Genomic DNA, 19,159 nt, shown 5'->3' on the forward strand with positions numbered 1-19,159 from the left:
AGAAGGGAGGAAGGGAAGGAAAGAAGAAGAGAGGAAGAAAGTAATCATAGTTTCATAGTTCAACAAGTTTTAGAAAATATTGTATATTTCATATTTAAAATATAGATCTAGCCGGGCGGTGGTGGCGCATGCCTTTAATCCCAGCACTTGGGAGGCAGAGGCAGGCGGATTTCTGAGTTCGAGGCCAGCCTGGTCTACAGAGTGAGTTCCAGGACAGCCCGGACTATAAAGAGAAACCCTGTCTCGAAAAACAAAAAAAAAAACAAACAAACAAAAAAAAAAAAAAAAAAATATAGATCTAATTTGTTATGACAAATCATATCTTTCATATAGTAAGACACTGAATGGTTTCTAAGCATTTTAGAGGGGATGTTCTTCTTATGGTAGTTTCCATCTTGTGCCTTGATCTCGCTCCCAGAGCATACAGGCCCACATGGCTCATATTGGTCACTTTTATTGGACTTTCATGGAGAATGGGTTTGTTCTGTCATGGTTCAGGCACAGTCCCTCACAACTGGGAAGGCATGGCTGCTGGGCCATCGATGTCTCTTGCTGCAAGACCATGAGGTTGTGCCTCTCCAACTAACAACTATCCAGAATCAGGACAAAGCTATCACTCCAGTGAGCCACTTCAGAGTTCCACTCCCTATTAGATAGACCTCAGATCTCCCCAATCAATATTATCATCTGGAAAGCAGGTAGAAAGCACATAAGCCTGAAGAAAACATTTCTAATCTAAAACACAACAAGGGCCAAGTTAGATGCTCCACAAGTAAACTTAGTGCTGACAGTCAGTTCGCCATGTTGGACTGGCAGGGTAGTCAACTTTCAATAGACCCAAGATACGGTCTCTTCTCTGCCAGGTGCCAGTAGTGACTGCAGTGCAGAGGGATTCCACAACTGGACAGATAGGTCTGGGGAACTTGGACCACGGAATTGCATTAGCATCCTTCTCTCTGACAGAAAAAGGAGTGAACTGTATTTTAAAATAACTGTTCCCACTCTTTTGAATGAGTTATAGGGTATTTGAGTTGGTTGGCTAGATTTTTCTTGTGGTTGAGGATTGGGGGAATAATAAATTTTAGGAAGAACTACTGGACTTGAGTAAATTCCAGTTGTAGAGGGATTTGTGGCCTCCTAGAATAGAAGTGGTTGTAACACCCTAACATAGCACTGAAACTGATTCCTAGCACCAACCTTTGCCAGGCTATCCCTGTTATTGTCGGCACTACTTGCATAAAACTTGAGAAATAAGTTTCATCCAGAACTTAGGACCTTAGAAGCATCAATTCTAGGGATTTCCAATCAAAATAGTCACTGCATAGCAGTTCCATAGGATTGCTGGACTTTAATGATTTTGGTTCTTAGAATTAAAGATCCATCTCAGAGACTTCCTGGCAATAGATAATCTAATTATTTGAGTGGTCGTTGCAGTCAAGAGGCCTCCTGGAACAGAAAATAACAACACTAATTTATCCGGATATTATGTTGAGTACTCTCATGGTTAATCATATTTAATTCTGATAAAGAAAACCAATGTGAAGTTGCTGGTATTTTTCTCACTCTCTTTTGCAGATGAAGCAATTGAAGCTAATCAAGGCTTTGCATCTGTATTGCGAATGATGAGAGTGAAAGTCCAGTTAATATCATCTGCCTATATCAACTGTGATCATAACTGTTGTCCTATATTTTCTTTATGTGATTCCTGTCATCTGTTTGCTTTTGACATTGTTGTGTGTAACTAAAGTGAACTCATTTCAGATAGCTAGTCTCCTCTTCCGTGGCATGTTCTTCTTAAGCAAACTAGAGCTAACCGAGTCTGGTCCTTTGGAAGGCAAAGAATTCTTATAGTTCCTGACACCTGGTACAATCCAAAAATGAATCCCTGAGCTCCTTAGAGCATGGTGCAGTGTCATGTAATGTCCATTCCTTGCTTTAGCTCCTACTGAACACATGAAGATAAGTTCACTTCCTGGAACCTATTTATCTTAAACCACGTACTTCCTTAGCCCACCTTTTTCATCCAGCAGCATCAGAAAACTAACCATTCTCCTTGAGAGAGATTGATGTTGGAATCTACCCTGATTTGACCTAGGAGAAATCATTCTTGGCTGAAACAGGGCTTAGGCCTTCATGAAGATATGGATTATAACTCTTTTACTCACTAAGATGTTCTTATCACAAAACAAAATATTAGTAACTAAATAGCTCTTAATGAACAATCCAGTGAGACACTTCTGTCATCCCTTCTATGAGCTCAGGTATCTGCTCTAGTTAAGTAATTAGGCACTGAGTAGTGTCTCTAGTAACTACAGAGAATCCCTATTACAACCAAAAATTCTTGTGCTCCTCTTAATGACTTTGAATAGCTATTCTGCACCTCTTCACGAGAAAGCACAGGATTTAATGCTCAGACCTTGTCCTGAGCAGAGAAAGCACTTAGGATCTTGGATGCCCAAATAATGTTGATCACACTTTAGCAATGAAGAGATTTCTACATCAAGGAATGTTCCAATACTAACGTAGTAAGGGATTGTTTCTTAGATAAAGTTTGGGCAGCCTTTAGTTTCTATCTACCATTTCTGGACTTTACTATGGATCTTGATACTGACATTGATCAACGGCCCGGGACTTAGAATCTTCTCCTGATAGATTTATATCATCCTCAGGCTACTTCATGGGATTCCCATTTGTGATTCTTCAAATAAGAATGGTCTCCCATAAGTTCGTATTTCTGAATGCTTAGTCACCAGGAAAGGGAACTGTTTGAAAAGATTACAAGGATTAGGAGGTGTAGCCTTATTGGAGGTGTGGCCTTGTAGGAAGAGGTGTGGCATTATTGGAGAAAGTGTATCACTGGGGGTGGGCTTTGAGATTTCAAAAGCCCATGCCAGGCACAGGCTCTTTTCTCTGCCTAGAGATCAGGATATAGAGCTCTCAGCTCCTTCTCCATCACCACGTCTGTCTTTGTATCACTATGATAATAATGGACTAACCTCTGAAACAATAAGTAAGCCCCCAGTTAAATGCTTTCTTTTTACAATAGTTGTCTTGATCGTGGTATTTCTTAACAGCAATAGGACAGTGACTAAGACACTACTGTTTTATTTATTACTTACAGTGCTACTTTCTGGATAAACTGAGTTCTATTTCCATGTGTAATGTGTACTTAGATTTTATTCTTATCCAAATACCTTTTATGTTGCAATAGGACTAAGGATATATGCTGACTTAGTGATCTCTCCAGTATCCGGCCAGAGGATATTTGTTGATAAATTCTTAATAAACATCCAATTCTTTTTCACTTCAATTATAGGCACCAGCACATATTTATGGTACTAAATAGTCCTTTCTTTTCTTTTTACTTTTTCAGGCAAGAAAACTGATCAGTGATTTTGCCATTATCCTGTCAATTCTCATATTCTGTGTAATAGATGCCCTAGTTGGTGTGGACACTCCGAAGCTAATTGTGCCAAGTGAGTTCAAGGTGAGCGAGTGTCTCTTTTGCTTGTTGCTCAAACACTGTCTTTCTTTCTTTTCCTTTATTGTGGTTTATTCTGAATCTTTAGTCAGGTTTGGGTAATTACCCATTTTCCCCTCAAAGTAATTTCCTGTAAGGCTCATTTACAGTTAGTCTCATTTCTTCACTAAAATTAAATGCCACAGTTAGGATCAAATTTAGGATTTGGGTTTTATTGACTTTCATTTTCAAATAGCATATAGTATTAATAAAGTCTGCCTTATCTACCTTAAAATATTTTAGACAATCTTATAGACCTAATCGGCCTGATTCATACAGTAGTTCAGAGAAGTCCACACGTACCTATTATCGTTTGTTTTATAATCCACTAATGTTCACAAAAGCTAGGCACAAGGTCTACTACTTCTTAACTAGTGGTGGCAGGCAGTGAAGTTAGAATTCAAGCTTTCAGGTTTTAACTTAGCGGTCTTTCCCTCCTACCAAATTACCTGCCAGGAACACTTATGATGCCTAACTGTTCAAAGAGAACAAAAGAATTCTGTAACTTTCTGTATATATAGGTGTAATGTATAAAACTTACATGTCATTCATTTGTAGTTATATATTTATGTAGATTTTTCCTAGAGAAATCCTTACTCTGTTCTCTCCACTATTGAGATAATAATGTCAAACACTATTAAGCTGATTTCAGTGTCATGAAGCTGAGAGGGATTTGCATGCACACGTGCACATATGTGACAGTAAAGAATATCTCTGGCATATTATCATATTCGTTAACAAAGGTAAATTCTTGTTGATTTGATCTCTAATCCATTTAAATCATTATTTTTTCTAAATGTTTGCTTGGAGGCAGTCTTCATCCTATGAGGTGGGGGTTGAAGTGTTTTAATGAGCAAGACTAAATGTTTTGCCTTACAAATTCACAGTGTGTGATGCAGGTAATATGAGGATGGGTTTTGTTTCCCTGATGGAGTTTTGAGCAAACTGAGTGGGAACATACGTCCAGGGTTTGTGGCTTATGCCTATCAACCTAGCACTCAGGAGACTGATGGGGGAGAATTTCTACAAATTCAAAGCCAGTCTGGGTTACATAGGGAATTTGAGGCCAGCCTAAGCTATAGAATAAGATCCTGTCCCCTAAAAACAAACAAACAAACAAAAACACAACAAACAAACAAAACCACGGAGGAAGAAACTCATAAATAATACTATATTTGCTTTTTATAAAGGTAAGAAATAACATAGAACACTCTCTTTCTGTAATAGACATGTATGATCTCCTGACAGTTGGAGAATGAGAACTTTTCTGATTTTCTGACAGTTCTGGGCATTTAATGACTTCTGGAAAATTTTTCTATGTGAAGTAAGAGATCTGAGTACTTAGTCCAGGTATAACATATAAAATCGATTTTTATGTGTCATGAAGCCATTTATTTGCCAGGAGTAGAAACAACTATTGTGAACTACTAAAATTCAAACAAAATCTGTGGTGGCTTTGTAATTTTTTTTTTTGCTACCTCTTCTTAAAATGTCGCATTTGAGGTTTATTTCTGTGTACCTTAATGTTAATATTTTTCTGTTTTCTATCTGATACCTTACCTCAAATAATTTCATGTATTCAAAACATTACCCCCTGTGTTTTCAATAGCCTACATTTTGCATCTTCTTTTCTTTAACAATTACATCAAAAATAATATCTTTTTGGAAGGCTTCTGTTAAATAGTTTTTCTCCAGATTAAAATTGTTTCTACTTTTGTTTAAAAAAAAAAGTTAACTTTCCAAAAGGTGAAAATTTTAAACCATGTAGCATATATTAACACTGTTCTGAAAAAGTTTATTTCTTTGCTTTAAGCCAACAAGTCCTAACCGGGGTTGGTTTGTCCCACCGTTTGGAGGAAACCCCTGGTGGGTGTGCCTTGCAGCTGCTATCCCGGCCTTGTTAGTCACCATTCTGATTTTCATGGACCAGCAAATCACGGCTGTGATTGTGAACAGGAAAGAACATAAGCTCAAGGTAAGTGCCCGTGAGAATGCTTGTCATTGCCTCCTACAGTGTTCTTAGTTCTTGGTAATATCTATCAATGTAAGAGCAAATGAGCCTTATTGAGAGATGTAATCTAATGCAAAGTCACCCTAGTGTCACCGTAAGATCCTCAGAGCAACGTCTCAGGATGAACTCTCTTAAATGTGAGGAAACGGTTTCACCTTGTATCTGTATCAGTATCCAGAAATGGGTGTGTGAAGCAGTCTTCCTACTTTGGATTTGAATGTGGCAACCATCCTTCATGAAGACATGGTGACCAAAGATTTCATTAAAGTACCTGTTCTCTGTTAAATAAAGTCAGATTTTTTTTTCCATTCTAGATAGTTTTAAGAGGCTGGGAAGTGGGTAGTGAGGTGATAGAGTGTTCATCTGCATTGCAAGGCCCTGATTCCAACCCTGCTACTGTACACAAGAGTGGATTGCACCTGATTATACAGTTAATGTGATACTTGCATGTGTATGGTGTATGATGGCCAGCTCAGGTCAGAGTCATGGCCATTTCTATGTCCTTAATCACATCAATTCTCAGTGCTGGGAATGAGTAAAGACTCACCAGTTGCAAGTTTGTGTCTTAGTAATAATTCCACCATTTCCTTAAAATATTTGTCTCAGGATAGTACGTATCATAAAGTATGAAGAAAGGGTTTTATTTTTATATTTTAAGTTTTGCAAACACTGGTTTAGTGGCATTGTCATGAACCTAAAGAAAATGGTTTAGTGGCAGATGGTATTTTTCAAGAGACTGCCTATATGGTTAACACATTATACATGTTTTCTCCATATCTAGTGATATTTTAGGTTTAGGTCACAAATGATTTCAAAAACACCATGTAGGGCATGAGAGATGAATAAGGACAATAAAAAGTGCTAAAAATTTACGGACACTTACATACATCAGGTTGTTTTCTAAGCACTTTACATTACATATCAACTCATCACCTTTTCATAATCACCAGATAAGAGACGTGTGAAATGCGTTAAAATAATACCTAGAAATAGGTATGTGCGTCGCTCAGAAAGTATTCAGCAAAGGAATGGCAGAAGGAAGAGTCAGGGAAAGTAAAGCCTTTGACTGTAGAGACATACCAGGCAGATGAAGAAAGATGACAAATCATCCCATTAGAAATGTGGGTTATGGTGAGGAAAACGTAAATCATCTACTCCTAAAATTAGGAAAAGAACAGAACTAAAGCTTTCATTAAAGAGATGGTTCAGTTTCGAAGGTTTTTGGAGAAAGACAGCAGTCATGGCCGGTGCACAGTAATGTGGCTTTTTCTTGAAGTTGCTGGGAAGCAGGGTAAGGAATCTAGGGTGTTGAGAGCCTCTGCATGGTTGTTCACTTCATTGGTACAGAGGGTGTTCAGGAGGAAAGCATCCTGGACAGTTGCTGAAATCCTATGAGGAGAGAAGGAGACACAGGATGCAGTGATTTCCCAGTGTATTCAGTGATTTGGAGAGATAGAATGAGGACAGGGTTGTATTTCAGTAGAAGAGAAGTTAAGGAAGCCTGAAGATTACCGACGCATACTCCCGATGAATGCTGAAAGTCAGAAAACAGAACAGAAACTTGAAGTGGTCACTGATACAAAACAATGCACTGATTTTGGATAATCATTAGGGGAACTATTGAAACTTACATTAAAATGATTGTATATGTATCACATGTTGAGTGTGAAATGTATGTGCACCTTGTGTGTGTAAGGATACTCGTGCAAGCCAGAGAGAGCAACCTTAGGTGTCACTATACCCACTTGGTTTTGTGAGACAGAGCCTGAACTCACCCAACAAGGATAGATTGGCTTCTTAACACTCCCCAGGGATTAACTGTCCCTGCTTCCACAATCCTGAGATTGTAATCACATGATAAGCACGTACCACCATGCCTTTTCTTTTTCATGTGTGTTCTGTGGACCGGACTCAGGTCCCCATTTTTGCATGACAAGCATTTTACCAGCGCAATATAATAGACTTTGAACATCCCGCTTATTTGTCTAAACTGAGATCCAAACAGCATTTGAACACTTGCCATTTTTAAATATTTATAAACTTTTAGCCTACAGATTTTCTTCCTCCAGTCCTCTGTTTTCCTTTCCTTTGAAATTTGTCCAGGACAATAAGGTTGTTTCTTGCTCTTTCTACAGCATCATTTTGCCATTAACAGGCCATCCAACACCGCAGTGGCTTAAAACAACAGAAATGAACAGTTATTAGTGCTTGTTCTGTGGGCTCACTGGTTCTGCAGGGCAGTTCTTACTTGAGGTCTGTTTGGATTTGGAGTTAAATAGTACCGGATGGCATCACCTAAAATCCCAGCTGGGCTGACTGTCATGGTTGCTTCCTCACTGGTGTGCTTGACTCGTGTGTTTAACATGTTGCTTTTCCGTGAGTCGTCTGCCTTCTCTCTGTCCTTTCCTCCAGGCAGCATGCTCATGTCCCTTTTCACATGTGGGGTGTATGTGTCTCTCAATACCACCCCACCTTACCACATGGCTTCTTACCTCCCAGGGCTTTGCTATGGGGTCGAGCTTCTCATGGCATGCTAACTGTTGCTTGCACTTGTTCCATGGCATCTGATTTCCATAAGAAGGAGAAGGTGGAAAAACAGTTTCCTGGTTACACAAAACTCTTAGCTTTGTTTCCTCTCTTGACCATAATTAAGTAGTTCAACAAGTCATAGTCACTCGTTCTCAGGACAGTGGAAGGAATCCACCTTTAATTATGAAATAGACTCTACAAAGTTTATTATATTGGACTGCTTGCCATTCAAAAATGTGGGCCTGAGGCCAATTCCCAGAACACACATGAAAAAGGCATAGTGGTGTTTACAGCCTCAGGACTGTAGAAGCAGGGACAGCTGATCCCTGGGGAGTGTTAAGAAGCCAACCTATTCTTGTGTGAGTTTAGGCAAGCAATAGACTGTCTCATAAAACCAAGTAGGTACAATGACACCTGAGGTTGTTCTCTCTGGCTTGCACGAGCATCGTTACACACACAAGGTGCACATACATTCACACACCACATTAAAAACAAAAACAGGAGGCACACATGATCCATCCATTCTCTCTCTGTCCATTCATCCCTCAATAAATACATACATATACACATGCGGGAGAGGAATGGGGTGGGGCAAAGAATAGAGGCACAGCCACGTTAAACTCTATTTTTAGCTTGGGCATTTCCAAGCCACACAGGTAATGTGAATTGCAGTCACAAAGCCAATTGCAGGTTTATGCTTAAGAATGTCCTTCAAGATTCTTTTTCATATGATATTATACTCATTGGCAAGACTAAGAGAGATGAGGCTCCCCATTGGCTCTGTTTAGTATTAGGAGGGGTCTGAGTGTTGGTTTAGTTTATGGGAAGGCTAAACATAGATTTTGACTAATGCCTTTTTTTAATCTGAAAATATTGATTCTTAATCTGTTGCTGGCAAAAATTTGCTGTGTGTGTTTGGAGGCGAGTTTCTATTCTTTTAATGCTTCTCAAATTTTCTTACTGACAAATTCCAAATTTAGGATTAAATATATTTTGGGTTGATAATAAAATAGAGAAGCATTTTATTTCCCCTATGCCTTGTAGGAAACATTAGAAAATTGAGCGTTAGCCTTCGCCCTGAAAATGAGAAGTGGATGCACAAAAATGAGCTTCTGTCCATTTTCAAATTGTTTATATGAAACTATTCCTTTTCATAATGATGGTAACATGCCAGTCATTTGTCACAAATCTAATGCCACCAAAGGGCATTTCTTCATGCACCAAAGGCTCTCTAAATTGTTTTGTTCTCATTTTGCTAGGGCGAGCTGTGTAATATACAAATGCATGATTCCGCCCAATATCATAGAAGACACTACACACTCTGAGCTTGGTTCAAGAGAGAAACCTGAGTCAGAGATGGAGGCACTACCATGTTGAAAGCAGCATGCTTGGGGTGGCATTTGCTCTGGCTATGTGTCAAGTGGGCTGTCTGCTCTGCTGGGATGGCATTCACCTTTCCATCTTGCTGAATCACCCCCACAATGATAGAGTAGTACCAAGACTCTTGGCTTTACGGGGCCATTTTAGTTAGTTACGTACTTTATGCTACCAGCACAGTACTTAAAAGCAAACCAGACTCATCAAGGTCAAGCACTTCTCCAAGGTCATTGTCAGAGGCTTGAGCAGAGCCAGCTTCAGACTGCAAAGCCAGAGGTGTCCCTCCTAAAGCAGTGGCTTGGAGAGTCAAGTGTAGGAGGCACCAATCATCCAGGACAGATACGTAGAGATAGACATCAGATAATCCTGGCCATCAATTCCCTATGACATACCTTGTGATGGAACGTTTAATTTAAATATACTTTTGCTGTTTGTTTTTAATTAAAAAAAAAAAAACTCCTGAATCCTACCTTGCTCTATATTCTTCATTTCTGCCCCATTATCATAATCTCGGACCTAGTGCTCTTATTTCAATCTAGATTTTTGTCATAGTTTAGCCAGTCAAGCATAATAACCAATTTCCTTAGTTTTACTTAAACTGCATCATTTTTTGTTTTGAAGGCATTGTTCTTACATATTGGTCCTATATCTAAAGCACCTAGGCCATCTCAACATTGGCATCCTAACAGTCTGTTTCTCCCACCTTGACATTTAGAGAACCTTGTGAAAGCACTGCAACCTGGATTTAAAACACTTGGTCTCGAAGTGCCAAAAAAAATGCCTTGCTTAAGTGGCCTTTTGGTTTCTTGCTTCTCACAGTTCTGTGGCACTGTGACCGAGAAGATCCACTCCTCACTCCTCAGTCATGGCTATTCACCAAAAGCTTCTCCATCCTTTAAGCGTTTCTAAATATAGCCCGGCATCACCTGCGTTCACCCCGAATGTAATTTATTGCCTTTGCTTTTTGCTTTTTCCTAGTGATTTATCTTATTCTGTGCTACTGGTCACATGATAGCTCCTACAGTCTTTGTGTAATTACTTCACCTCTAGTCCTCAGCCAAAATGTTTTTAAAGTAAGCCCCGTGGTTTATTCTTCTCTCCATATCTTATGTGGTCCACGCCAATTCCATGGTAGCCCCGATAAACACGTGACCAAAATGCTTTATTATGTTGGTCACATGGTTCTTGGGTTTATGACCCTGTGAGAGAGATGATAGATGAAGAATGTGCGAACTCATCCCCACACCCTCATCCATGGCTGCTTATGTGGTGAAAGCCATATTTAGATGAGACACATGCAAACGCTTCATCCTCAGTTCTTTTAGTATCTTTTCCAAACTCACGTGAATTTCTGTTTAGAGTCCAGTTTAATTTTGCACACGGATCTGAGCCCTCTCATCCCACTGAGACCTTTTGGAGGAATGTCCTTAGTGACTCAGGTCCTGGAGGCTCATAGCATGCATGATGAACGTTTACTCAGTGTCTGTGCAAGGCTCCCAACTCCTCCTTTCTTATCATCTTTGTAGTGAATATAAACATGAGGCTTCTCTTGTATAATTCCATTTTCAACTTAGTCCTAAATTACTTTTGTTCTGAATTAGCAAGGAGATGTGCTGTTTCAAAGAGACGGTTTCTGTTTTTTGTGCTTAAAACACTTTGCAGTTTCAGATGATGGGATATCGTTTGGGTCATGAAGTCATGGACAGTTTTAGATTGCTTCTTAGATACTGAACATTTGTGCTGGATGCTGAAGGGAAAACTGTTTTAATATCTTGTCTCTTCCCTGAAAGAAGCATGGAAGTTTGAGCTGAACCATCTTACTTAGTGCCCGGTATCCTGGATGTATTTTAGGTCTCTTCTTTGCCTCCCAGACTTCAGCTAGTCGCCTGGATCCACCGTAAAAACTGGTACTTGTCTTACTCATTGTTTAATCAAACACAAGACCTAGTACAGAATAAATCTTCAATAAATGTTTATTCAATAATAGTTTGCCACATGAAGGCCCCAGAGTGAGAAGGAACCGGTTGTATCAAGAAACAGAGAGCAGGCCAGGGGCCAAGTGAGTCAAGTTAAGGTCAAAGGGAGTAGTAAGCTCAGGTCACACAACACAAGGTTAGCGTTTGTGTTGATTTGAACAATCCTATGGCTTTCTGATGTCCTGGCAGCCACTCGTCGGTAGATCTGGTCTCTGTTCAGGGTTGCCAGTTGCACTTCTTCTCCCAAGTTATGATACCCAAGAATATCTCCAGATACTACTAGAGGTTGGCCATGGTGAGAAGTGGCCAACAGTTATAGGAATAAATGTTCACGTATATCCTTATGTGATGTATCCTTTATACTGTTTAGTTTTGGCTACTACTGTGTTATAAGTCAAAACCGGAAGCTTCTCAAAGGTTTGGATCAGGGAAGTGTCACACACTCATTAAGATGTTTGAAGATTAGTCTGTGAAGAGAGTTGGTTGTCAAGGGCAAGAGCGACACAGGGGCTCCTGTGTCGGCAGCAGCATGGAAGGCTCAAGGATGCTGGTCCTTGTGAGGGAAAAGTAGGGGAGAGGATGGGCTTGAACATATTTTAAGTTGAAGAATAGATTGAGTTTGAAGAGTTGCATTTGCTGCCCTCCCACTGGCAGCAGTAAGTGAGGATGGAGAACTGAATGGATCGAGGTTGCCACAGAATCCAAGCATCAAGAAAAGCCAGAAGCAATGAGGAGGGGAAAGGAGAGGATAAGTCTTATACTATTGTGAATATTTCTGTTTTCTGTCCTCCTCACAGGTTTTAGATATAGGTGCCATTATTCACACTTTGTTTTATTTCCATTCAAACAGTCATTCAGATACTTCTGGCTAGGGCGTGCTTATAGGAGAGCTTGTTTTCATGTGTATCATAGCTGATTTGCAGGATCAGCTTCTCTAAGGTAACTGTTGGCTCCCATAGAGTTTATAGTAGTAGCTTGGGGCAAAGCTTTTTTTACCACTCTTTTTCAATATTATCTCCTTAAAGTCTAGTGTGTGTAGGACAACATCCTAGACATAGTAAGCTTTGGATGTTAGAAAGTCTTGCACGTTGATATTTGGCAAAATAAATTCATTGGGCTTTTATCATCTCTGGGCTCAGTGTCCATAAACCAGCAGGAAAAAGAAAAGCCAGTTTCAGTTTTTGATAAGTAAGACTGAGCCAAGAAAAAAGAGTGGGTTGTGTGCCAGTATGAGAAGTGACACAAAAGACATTAGTGAGGGAAACACATTGAAGGAGCTCATGTGGCTGAGCGTTGCACTGGTGTAGAACTCAAGGCGGGAGAAACAGGAAAGAGGAGACTGTGAACTCTGTCCCTTCTACCAATGACCAGATCCCATATGGCCCTGCAGCATCATCATAGACATACATACGGGGAGAAGAGGGCAATCCTCGGTGCTCAATCAGAATACAACCACCTCTGCCTTCATAACCATAATCTCTTAAACAAACTGCAGCATCTGCCTCCAAAATGGTCCTGCAGTCCTTGACCCTAATCAATTTGTCCATAACACAGTAGCCACAGTGCTGAGAACGCAGCAGTCAGATCACTCTGCTCCTGAAAGTCCTCCAGTGGTATCCTATCTTACTCCCAAAGCAAACCCAAGTTGTCCTGGTTCCTCTTCGGACTTACTACGAAGTAAGATGCTATGCACTTTCAAAATGTATCTTGTTCCTTACTGCTTCTCACAGTAAAAGGGAAACTCCATGAGACCAGGTATTCTTTTTGTTTGTTCACAAAAGTGTCAGCAGCAGCTAGAATCCTGGCTTGGTACTAAGTCGTAAGTTAATGATTTGTTGAAAGAAACTCACGACTGAGATCCCACATATATCATGTTTACTTTTTTGATCATTATAGAATAAATTTATATTAGCCTACCCCATGTTTGCCTTCCTCTCTTCACCTTATTTCACTTTTAATTCACATAATTAATTATGCATTCCTAAAGTGAACTGATTCCATACATGTATATTAACATTTGTCTGATGAGCAGATGTCTGTTCCCAGTCAAATGTAGCTTTATTAAAACATGCCTTTGTTTCCATGTCGGCTCCCATGCCTGCTATGCACTCTCTGGGAATATGGACCCATGTGCAAGCAATGGATAAAATCTTGGCAATCTTGTTAGAGGAGAGCTTCGTTTTGACAAACTGTAACAGGATTCAAATGATAACACTCCCTGGGTTGCTGGTGTAAATCACACCCTGACTTTCCAAAGCCAGACTCTCGATTCTCTTGGATCATCCCTAGTCTGACTCTTGGTACTGCTCCTTCATGCTGTGAGAATAGACAGCTCTAGTTTCTCCAGCTCCACAGGGGTATGAGCCTTTGATTTCTTCATAAATAGAGCGGAGAAATATAGCCACAGAAAAACACTGGGGACATGATGAACAGTATTTACTTAGTGAATAAAGAAGCTAGAACTTTTGTTGCACTGTCTGCCCATCCAGTCAGTAGATGTTATTGTGAGCATAGGGTGGTGTTTGAAATCCCTCTGTTTTGATTAAGGGAGTATTCTTTACCTTAATGATTGTGGGCAAGAAAAAGGAAGACCAAAGTGTGGGTGCTTTGGTCCTTCTTAGAAGGAGTAACAAAATACTCACGGGAGTAAGTAAGGAGACAAAGTGTGGAGCAGTGACTGGAGGAGGGGCCATCTGGAGACTGCCCTACCTGGGGATCCAGCCCATGTGTTGTCACCATACGCAGGCATGGTTGTAGATGCCAGGCAGTACATGCTGACCGGAGCCTCCTGAGAGGCTTTGTCAGAGGCAGATGCTCGCAGTTAACCATTGAACTGATCATGGGGTCCCTAGTGGAGGAGGTAGAGAGAAGACTAAAGGGGCTAAAGGGGCTTGCGGCCCCATTGGAAGAGTGACAATACCAACCAACCAGAGCTCCCAGGGTCTAAACAGCCAGCCTTGGAACATGCTTGGAGGGACCCATGGCTCCAGCTATATATGTAGTGGCATTGGTAGGAGAGGAGGTCCTGTGAAGGCTGGATGCCCCAGTGTGGGGGAATTTGAGGGCAGGGAGGGGGGAGTGGGTGGATGGGTGGGGGCACATCCTCATAGAAGTAGCAATAAGGGGGACAGGATACGGGGTTTCTGGGGGGGAATGAGGAAAAGGGATAACATCTGAAATGTAAATAAATAAAATATCCAATTTTTTTTTAAAAAAAAGAAAATCCAGAATTAAAAAAAAAATGACGGTGAACAATAGGTGGTTAAACAATAGGCCATGAGAATGAGAGATGGGCATTTACATACCATCTCGCGATTGTTTGGGAGGATCTTTACATATACCCAGTCTTGTCATGGTGAGTAGCCTTCTGTTAAATGCTGTCACACAAAGAAGATGATGTGCTGCTTCGTAAGTGCTGGCCATTCTGTCTTAACAACCACTGCCACTCTGACTCTGCGTCCCTTAGTGAGCACTTAGGATGTAACAGCTACACCCCCGTAAGTTGTTACAAGGTTCTTTGTTGTGGTTCCTTCACCGAATAGTCCCAGTAACTCTCCAAGCAAGGTCCCTATCTTAATTTTGGGGGTTACAAAATCAGATACAGAAAGGTTAATTTATAATGAATAGGTACTAAGAGTAGTAGACATAGGTCTGAATTAATTATTCAGAATTATAATTGGGTAGACTCTGCATAGGTGCTGGAGGAGAAGGCTAACACCAGGAGAGTATTCTGAGGAAGGGAATGAATGTCCTGTCTCAATGTGTTCACTTATGAAAGATACTATAAGAGTACTTTTATCATGCAGAACAAGTTTCATTTGTCAATCATAGTCCCTCTGCCTAACTATAAGTAGATGATAAGAATGAGTGCTTTCTGTTCATGTGCTGTGGTTTCTTTCTGCAGAAAGGAGCTGGGTATCACCTGGATCTGTTTTGGGTCGCCATCCTCATGGTGGTGTGCTCCTTCATGGCTCTTCCCTGGTATGTGGCTGCTACTGTCATCTCCATTGCTCACATTGACAGTCTGAAGATGGAGACAGAGACTTCTGCACCTGGAGAACAGCCAAAGTTTCTGGGAGTGAGGTGTGTTGTCTCAGGAAAATGACTCTTAAAAAAAAAAAAAAAAACCTCACGGGTGGGTATACATCTTTGTGTCAATCATAAGGAAGTGGACACAATCTGGGAATAAGATAAATGGTGATGGTTAATTTATTCCTAAATTATATTCTCCAGGAAGGACATTAACTTTTAGCTCATTTCTTAAAATATGTCAACTTTCTTGATTAGCACAATATTAAATGATGCAACAGAAAAAGCTAAGCAAGTGGTTAGTTTTCTTCAATATATAGCTATGTGCTCTACCTCAGTCATGTGTAAAAGCCTTAAGTCTTCCATGATTTCCATGATTGAAGGAGTAGGAATTCTTGTTTTCCAACCCATTTCTGTTCCCATAAGAACTTGAGAACCTTCAAATATTAGAGTATTTGTGAAGGTCACTGGTAAAGGACCTTTGTCCTCTATTGAGTGTTTTGTTTCTTGTTTTGTCTTTTGTCGTAGCAAGCTTTGCTCACAAGGGATAGAGTGAATAGTGCACAACAGAGCCATCATTTCCCAGGCCTCAACAGTGGGTGATTCTTTCTTAGGGTGCAGGGTGTTGGATGGAGATCATATTCATTAAAAAGCACTTCTGTTGTTTCAAATTTGAAAATTAGACTGGTGAGATTTATTGCACTCATGAAACTTCCCTGAGCTGTTTGCTAATTAGAATACGGGACAATGTAATATCTGTCTCCTATGAAAGAAGGTATAATTACACAACAGGACAAGTTGTTTGAAAAACAAGAGCTTCAAAGAAGCCAGTAATTCATAGACCAAGGGCAAGCGATCTTTCTTTCCTTTTTCTGAAAGGAGCAGAAGCTTTAGAGAATCACTTTTTTTCTCTTCATGAGTTCCAATCATATATTTTAATACTTTGTAACATCTTTAAAGTTTATACTTATATTGAATTCATACAATATTCTTGAGATTTGACATGAGTTATAACAAGACTTTTGATGTTGTAGCACAACACTTTATTTGGTCTTTCTCTAAAAGTCTGTGAAAACCGAAGTTAGACTGATGGTCTTTGGGTTTTGTTTCAGGGAACAACGAGTCACTGGAACCCTTGTATTTATTCTGACTGGCCTATCGGTCTTCATGGCTCCCATCTTGAAGGTAAAGATGCAAAACATTCATGGCTTCCTCCTCTTGGGAACACTGATAACCAGACACATGAGTGTGAAATGCTTGCAAGATTCCATAGCACATGGAGGCAGGGGTCCATAAAGAAAGAGAATTTAAAAGTATGTGCCTTGCTTTCTCACCCAATTCCTGTACTTCCTTCCTCACTATTATTTTTGCAGTTACTTGTTTGACCCCTCTGACATCACCAATATTGAAACCTCTCCTGACCTGTAGAAGGGTGGTACCATGCATGTCCATCTGACTAGTCTTCCTCCCCACACATACTTTCCACTTCCTTTGTCTTCTATCCAGCCTATCTACTTGCTTGTGTCTAAGTCCCACCCCTTGCCAGACCCCAACAGGGAGGGCTCTAATCCTGAAAGAGAAATAAGAATAAAATGATGGATTTATATTTGGAAAACTTTAGAAATGAACTTTTGAAGAGTCGTTACGTGGTAGAACATTTAAAAGGTTACACGTCAACATATAGGTTGATTGATGGTGTGGGTATCTGTGTAGACAGAGCAACATACATACAATGGCTCCTTTAAGAAAAAGAAACACAGGGGAAATCAATGCATTTGCTCATGAAGCTTTCTGGTTTTGTGATATAAGCTAGCTTCTCTCTCTCTTTTTTTTTTCTATTACAAAAACATCCCTAATCAATTATTGGTAATTTGCATCTTATACTTTGTACTACTGTGTAAAGCACAAAACTTCACCCAGATCCAACAACTATGAGCAACCCTTGTTAACGATATATTACCATTTTTCCAACTGAAAAATTTTATTTCTAAACAATAGAATTTTGCTGAGCAGTGGTAGCACATGTCTTTAATCCCAGCACTTGGGGTGCAGAGGCAAACTGATCTCTGTGAGTTTGAGGCTAGCCTGGTCTACAGAGTAAGTTCCAGGAAAGCCAGGGGTGTACAGAGAAACCCTGTCTTGGAAAACCAAAATAAATAAATAAATAAATAAATAAATAAATAAAATTTTGAAGACTTTTGGATCATTTGATTATACAAGTAATGGAGAGATATAGCACATGACTCTTGGGTGTAATAGTGAGTAGGAAAAGCTCGCTGTTTCTATGAGATTAGCAAGTTTCTATCAGTGGCCAATCAATGAGATGCAGAGGAGGGAGCTATAACATCTGAGTGTGGAGACTCAGTTTGCCTTTTCAGTAGCTAGACTAATGCCTACATTTGGTATGAAATAATTGGAAGTAGTTAAAAGACTTGATTATCCAACTACGTGGGTTTCCATGGTTTCTGTTTTCTGGTTAACTTCTAAACAGAGTCATGAGGGATGGTGCCTCTCAGGCAGCCCACAGACGAACTCAGGTTTAAAATGATGACAGAGAAATTGTTTCCAGCCTGTGTCCTATGGGGACAGATAAGAACCCATGGCCAGTTCTGTCAGTGCAACGAGGTGGCTGTACCTGCAAGGCTTAGTGGGTTTGAAGCATGGCACATTCTGCCGAAGCCTATAGGTGTTTCTGTTCCCCTAGCCAGTCCCAGCATATGATGCTGGTGGAGTTGCTTAGAGACAATCTTTGTCTCAAAGACAATGAGACGGCATTTAGAGGTCACCGTGGGCAGTTAAGATCCCGAACTGTAGGAAGCACCAGCTTCCTGCGAGTGGGCTCATGCACTGTTACACTGCTACAGTGCAACCTTGCTTTTATGGAACCTTCTAGAGAGACATTTCTAAGGAGAGATCGGCAGGCAGACATCCCTTCAGTCTTCAAATTTACAACCCATCAGCCATCCCTCCATTTTGTTTTTTTATATGACTTGTCCTTACTAAAACAGTATAAAATCCTGCTTCAGAAAAGGCAGTTGTTTTTAAAACTCGTGTGTCTGTATTACAGAAAAACTGATTTTAATCATGGGGAGCCTTCCAGTCATCATGTATGGTTCAGCACGGACAGAGACAATACTGTGTAAATTGTCACCTTTAGACAGACTGACAAACTCATACCTGGTAACAGATCTACTGTTCCTCACCCTGCACCCAAATAGAGCTACAGAGACATTGAAGGGAAAAGCCCTTGGGTTTTTGCAGTGAACCCTTTTACCCCACATGATGTGAAACACGGTAGTATGTATGGAAACTCCCCTGCGGCCGTCCTGTACCCGCCCATGCCTTGGCTTGCTTTGCTGGGCTGCCACCCTCCATCACTGTGGCTGTTATTATCTGGCAACTTTGATTAACCTGAAGAGTCACTGCCTCCATTGGTGAAAAAAGTAATTTAGCACACTTTTTTTTTTAAAAGCCAGAGTTTTCCTAAACATAGGAGATGGAATGGTTTGGCTAGCCTAGCTCACAATAGACTGGAAAACCTTACAGGAAAGCAGCAGGAATGAAGCAGCTTCTGCTCAGGAGCCTCTGTTCCTTCCTTGAGTATGTTAGTCCTTCCCTACTTCAGGAATCATATCTTCGAATAAGGCCACCATTTCAGATCATGTGCCTGCCCAACCGCTTATGTTCGGCAAGTTTCGTGCATGTATCCGAGATGCC

At 40.4% G+C, this 19,159-nt stretch overlaps 1 protein-coding gene across 1 annotated transcript in view; it reads left to right on the forward strand.

Moving 5' to 3' along the window:
- Slc4a4 (solute carrier family 4 member 4) overlaps positions 1–19,159 on the forward strand; it is a 325,511-nt gene that overhangs the window by 285,090 nt on the left and 21,262 nt on the right. The window contains exons 17-20 of the mRNA XM_028752664.1: positions 3,374–3,487; positions 5,334–5,495; positions 15,318–15,496; positions 16,555–16,627. Coding sequence (XP_028608497.1) covers positions 3,374–3,487; positions 5,334–5,495; positions 15,318–15,496; positions 16,555–16,627 — 528 coding nt within the window. The remainder of the gene's footprint in view (positions 1–3,373; positions 3,488–5,333; positions 5,496–15,317; positions 15,497–16,554; positions 16,628–19,159) is intronic.

Source organism: Grammomys surdaster, unplaced genomic scaffold (genome assembly GCF_004785775.1).
Source record: "Grammomys surdaster isolate TR1022 unplaced genomic scaffold, NIH_TR_1.0 125928, whole genome shotgun sequence".
Classification (NCBI taxonomy): Eukaryota; Metazoa; Chordata; class Mammalia; order Rodentia; family Muridae; genus Grammomys; species Grammomys surdaster.